Raw genomic sequence first — 5384 nt, forward strand, 5'->3', positions numbered from 1 at the left:
TGTAACAGACATAAATAACCCGATATGTGAACCCCACCATATTGTACAACATAAAAACAACAACAAAACATACAATCTACCAAAAGCTACCTTGTACACTGAACGTACCACCGGATGAATGTGTACAACAATTACAGGTAGTATAGCAGCGGCTATTTTCGTCAAATGTTTGACTGGTGAGGCACATGAATTAACTCGAAGGAAGTGCCGAATATTTTAACATCCGTTTAAAGGTCATCAAGAAGCACACGTCATATCCGGCTTCGGACTTCGACACACACACATCCTTTTTTTTATGTCACCTATAAATATTAATTGTTCCACAGAAATACCGTAATCAGGGAAAAAAATTCACGTTAGATAATCTTTGTTTTTTTAAAAAGATGTAAACATTTCTTTCATGAATACAAAAAATTACCTTTTTATTAAGGGCGTTGTGCTTTACTGTCACGCCCACTATTTGTTGGTAAAAAAAGTAGCCCAAGAGTTGGCGGTGGGTGGTGATGACCAGCTGCCTTCCCTCAAGTCTTTCACTGCTAAACTATGGACGATAGCCATAAGCGAGGATAGCCGTCGTGTAGCTTTGTGCGAAATTGAAAACAAACTGTCCACCGCAAAGAATCGAACCCCAGATTTTAGCGTTGTAAGTGCGTAAACTTTCCGCTGACCCGCCGTGGGACATCCCGATAGATATTGACCATAATGCTAGATTTAATTAGTTTTCATTTTCTTTTTAGTGTTTGATATTTAAGCCAGTTAATGGATTCAAATTTTGAACTTCAGTTACAGAATTCACCTTTCTTAAACCTTTTCAAATATTTTTGGTTTCACTAAAGAATAACAATGACCACCTTTAATATTCTAATCAGTAAAATTCCAGTTTTACTCGGCTGGTAACGAGAGAATGAGATTGGATTCGTTTTCATTTTCTGGATATAAGGTGGTTAAAGACTGTAAGGATTAAAAGTAACACATCAACTTTGCTACCTTACACACATTTGCAGACACGTTTGTTTTTTTTTTCTCACATTACCGCCTCCACCGTCGCTACTGTCAACACCGTGACCTCAACTTCTTGAAACCAGACAAGTAAAAGGTGACACCTGAACTACCTAAACCTGTTGTCGGCCTTGTGACACGAGCTTATGACGTAAAGGTTAAATAACCCTGGCCTCAAAATGTCGGGAGATTAATTAAAATTGTACATTATCTTTTAATCAGTGAATATGTATGAGTTATTTATGTTCATTGAATAAAAGAAACGTTAGGTAGCAAACGTGCAGAAGGGGCAAGGCGTGGTCGAGTGGGCTCGTGCCGAGATTGTGAATCCGATAAATCACGGTTCACGAGGCGTTGCCACAGAAACGCGCTCCGCACGTTGGTGTCGCAGGTATGTTATAAGCTTGATAGCCAAACCTCATTAAACGATCAGACAAGAGTAACTAAAGAACATGCGGTGGACGTTGTTGACTAGCTAAAGACGGCTATGTGTAAGTAGCTCTTGTATGAGACTTAGAACTCTACGTCACCTCCTGGAATTACTATACACCACGCTTATAAGAATGAAGTTTTAGGCCTAGCTGCCCAAAATGTTAAATTTGGCTCGAAATATTCTATATATTAATGTTTTTCTTTTGAAATTTTTTTCGACAACGCAATATCGTATTCAATACAAGAGTATTCACGAAGAACAAATGAAGCTATGCCAAATAGTAAGTAACTTGTGAATAATTAAGAGTTGGTTGAAAATGGCTGTCATTGAGAGAAAACAGGGTGCGCCTTTCCGCCAAATCATTGCGTTTCTTTAGCTCTGATAAGGGTCAAACTTTTGACATTTTCTCCGTGTTAGAACGACTTACCGAGAAAGGAAACTAAACGGTTTATTGAAAGAAGTGTTCTCTTCTTTATTTTCACCCAACTTTCTATGCCCAGCTCTATGGTTTCCTGAGCTCGATCCACCCAACAAACCTATGACTATGTCTATTATCATTCTAAATATTATACCTATATTATAGACATCGAAGTATCATGGTACTACAACAACTTTAACAGTCATATAAATATCTTGATAGTACAGTATTTCACCAACCTCATAGGTCTCAAATGTTGATGCTCTTTGATATCCGGGCCCATATCTTTGTTATGGAGGATTGAAAGTTTACATCAAACAATGGCGTCATATAAATAGATTTAGCGCCAAAGTTTGTAACAGGAAATTATAACAATAGTTAAATATTTACGCTATACGAATGTGACATAATAGGCCTAACAAAACTGATTACAATCACGGTTGACTGCAGTTGTTTTTGGTTTTTTTTTCTCGTATCTCTTTATTTTGTCCATTGCGTATTTCAAGTAAAGGTTGTATAAATTTCAAAATTTTTTGCCATAATTAAGAAAAATCAAAGGAAAAACACAGGTTTAAAATCACTTTTGTTAGGCCTGAAAAAATGTCTGTGCTACGACAATCAGTCGTTTTTTCGCTAGCGCAACAATGCGACATGCCATACAAAATATCAATAAATTTTAATAACAGGTATGAAAAAACACACACACAATAAAACGTGTAATTAACGGATTTTGTTACTTTTGGTAGGTCTAAAAAGTCTCATTACCACACCAGCTTAACCGTTTTTCCACTAACGCAATGTTGCATGCCAAACAGAACAATTATAAATATTGATGATAAAAACAAACAATAAAACGTGTAGTTAACGTTTTTCTTGTTAGGCCTAAAAAAAAGTCTAGTTACCACACTAGCTTAACCGTTTTTCCACTAACGCAATGTTGCATGCCAAACATAACAGTTATAAATGTTGATGATAAAAACAAAACAAAAAACACTTACACAGAGGATAACTTCCGTATATAAAATAAAGAACATTGAAATACAGATGGTGCCTCGATCACTGCACAGATTACGATTTAAAATTTAAATCACTCTAATTTCACCACCAGGGTAGCGTTCTTTCAGGTTTAGTGGCTGGTAAAACAATTACTGAATTCTGATTTGTAAGGCCTAATTAGTTTCATTAGTAGTTTCAGTATAGTTCATCATTTGATTTTATATGTATACACATAAACATTTCTGACCTTTGATCTCCATTTACAAAAACTTAAGATCGAGTGATATGCGTGCATAGTGTAAAGGTCAATATTTCGTAGAACAGTGATCTGCTTAACAGAGGTTAGTTCAATTGTCTCTGACTTTCTCGGTCTCGTTGCTATTCCACCGAATTCGAATGAGTTTAAGGCCTAGCATGATCTGGTGGTTAGGGCGCTTGACTTGCAACCCGCGGGTTCGAATCCCCGTCGCTGAACATGCTTGACCTTTCAGCCGTGGGCGCGTTATAATGTGACAGTCAACCCCGATATTCGTTGGTAAAAGAGTAGGCCAAGAGTTGGAGGTGGGTGGTGTCTTCCCTCTAGTCTATCACTGCTCTATTAGGGACAGTTAGCGCAGATAGTACTCGCGTAGCTTTACCCGAAATTAAAAACAAACAACACACAATAATGGGAAAAGCTGTGTTTGAAAAAGGAATCAGTACTAATTATATAGTTGAAAATTATTTACAGACAAACAGCGGGACCAAATTAAGAGGAAGCAGATAAGATCAGATCAAAAAGAATTAAAAAAAAACATCTTTGACACTCGACATGGACCTGATCAGTGAAAGTCAAGAGTGTATTAAGGACATAACGCGGCATGTTATAACAAAGGATATACACTCCCTGAGAATATATTCAAACGTAAATTTGTGCTGTTTACTACAATTCAATCGGAAGAACAGGAACGCCCTTCCAGACTGTTCTGCTAAATTTTATCCATTGGGTCATTTACGTTGTACTTTCACATATTCTCCGTGGCCGTTTTAAAAATACCTATATTCATGTCTGAAATCGCGCGTTCAATGCGCGTTTTCCTGCTCGAGAGCTGTCTATTTGCACGGAATTTGAAGCACTCCGAAATGGCAAGAGGAGGGGGAGTGAAAACCTGTTTGTGAATTTTGAGGCTTAACATGGAAACTGTCCAAGCGACCCAATATCTGGTTTACATTTTATGGACCAAGTTTATCATTGTCGGGAATATAATTTTGTTCCGAAAATTACATGAAGACCTGGTGAGCCAACATTTTTTTTTATAAGCTCAACAGATATTTACTGGGCAACATAAAGATTTTATCGAGTTTTTAATGGGTGAAATTGGCAAACAAGGCATGGAACGAATAACAAATATAAACACACCGTTTATGTTAATTAGGATCGGTTGGTTCCCTTTTCAGGAGATACTAACATCTGTGTGTGTATTGGTAAAGGTAAAAACTAGTTTGGCGAGGACTTTGGTAAACGTTTGGAAGTCCATTAATGGTAATTCTGTGTTTTACTTACTGCGTTGTTGATCGGGGAATAGATAGATCATGGATAAATAGACAGATGAAGAGAGATAAAATATCAGAAAAATAATAATTGATAGATATTACTAATATATTATCGATTGATTTACAGATCGAAGTGAGAGAAACAGAGCCAATATAAGATCATGATCATTTTTATAAGAATAAATAATATATGTTGTATGAAACATTTGAATGTGATCTAAGAATATATATATATATATATATACGTATGATCGTATTAAATTCTTATGTTTCAAATCAATGGATCTAATCAGTTGATCTAATGTTTTTATCGTGTATAGATTAGCTTCTCCCAGTACTGCAACGAATTTGCTAATAGTCGAGTAGACGGCGATCTTCTGCTTCAGTTGACAGAAGAAATGCTCAAGGAAGACATTGGAATTAAGAATGGAATTCTCCGAAAAAGGTAAGACTGCTTGGTTTCGTTTCATTTCGTAAGAACTGGCCTTTTGAGCAAGCTCGTGTTTCTTTTGAAGCTTAATAGAGGATCTTAGGCTTAGCTTCATTATCATTACGTTTACCCACGTGTCGGTGATTTTCAACCTGTGAGACGAGCAGCCAAGTTGACCTTGAGGTGTAAAAGGTCGAGAAACTCCGCTCTGCACTGATCTTTCTCAAGATTGTTAACCCTAAAACTACTAATTGGACCCACATAAACAAACCCAAGCGGTTTTGTTTTTTGAAAGATGTAAACTGTTTATACACCAAGTTACGTGTGGGTCTATGACTTTGGTCTGTAGATTGGTTTATACACCTGCGCAACGAAATTTTCTAACCCCGGTGTAGGGAGGAGAGGGAATAGGGGAAGAAGAATATTCGTATGTTATTTCCTTTTTTTTTTTCTTTAATCTATGTTACGAGTTATTTTAAATACATACTTTTTTTAGTATAGTGTGTATAGAAGTCAACTTTTATCTTTTTTTGTTTGTGAGTGAAAGACAATATAGTCCTAAGCGAAAACATTTC

At 36.5% G+C, this 5384-nt stretch overlaps 1 protein-coding gene across 2 annotated transcripts in view; it reads left to right on the plus strand.

The window, feature by feature from the left end:
• LOC106473086 (sterile alpha and TIR motif-containing protein 1-like) overlaps positions 1–4828 on the plus strand; it is a 48845-nt gene extending 44017 nt beyond the window's left edge. For both annotated transcript variants that reach the window (XM_013933767.2, XM_022401583.1), the window contains exon 4: positions 4700–4828. In XM_013933767.2, the coding sequence (XP_013789221.1) occupies positions 4700–4828 (129 nt within the window). The remainder of the gene's footprint in view (positions 1–4699) is intronic.
• The last annotated feature ends 556 nt before the right edge of the window (positions 4829–5384 follow it).

This window comes from Limulus polyphemus, unplaced genomic scaffold (assembly GCF_000517525.1).
Source record: "Limulus polyphemus unplaced genomic scaffold, Limulus_polyphemus-2.1.2 Scaffold5870, whole genome shotgun sequence".
NCBI lineage: Eukaryota > Metazoa > Arthropoda > Merostomata > Xiphosura > Limulidae > Limulus > Limulus polyphemus.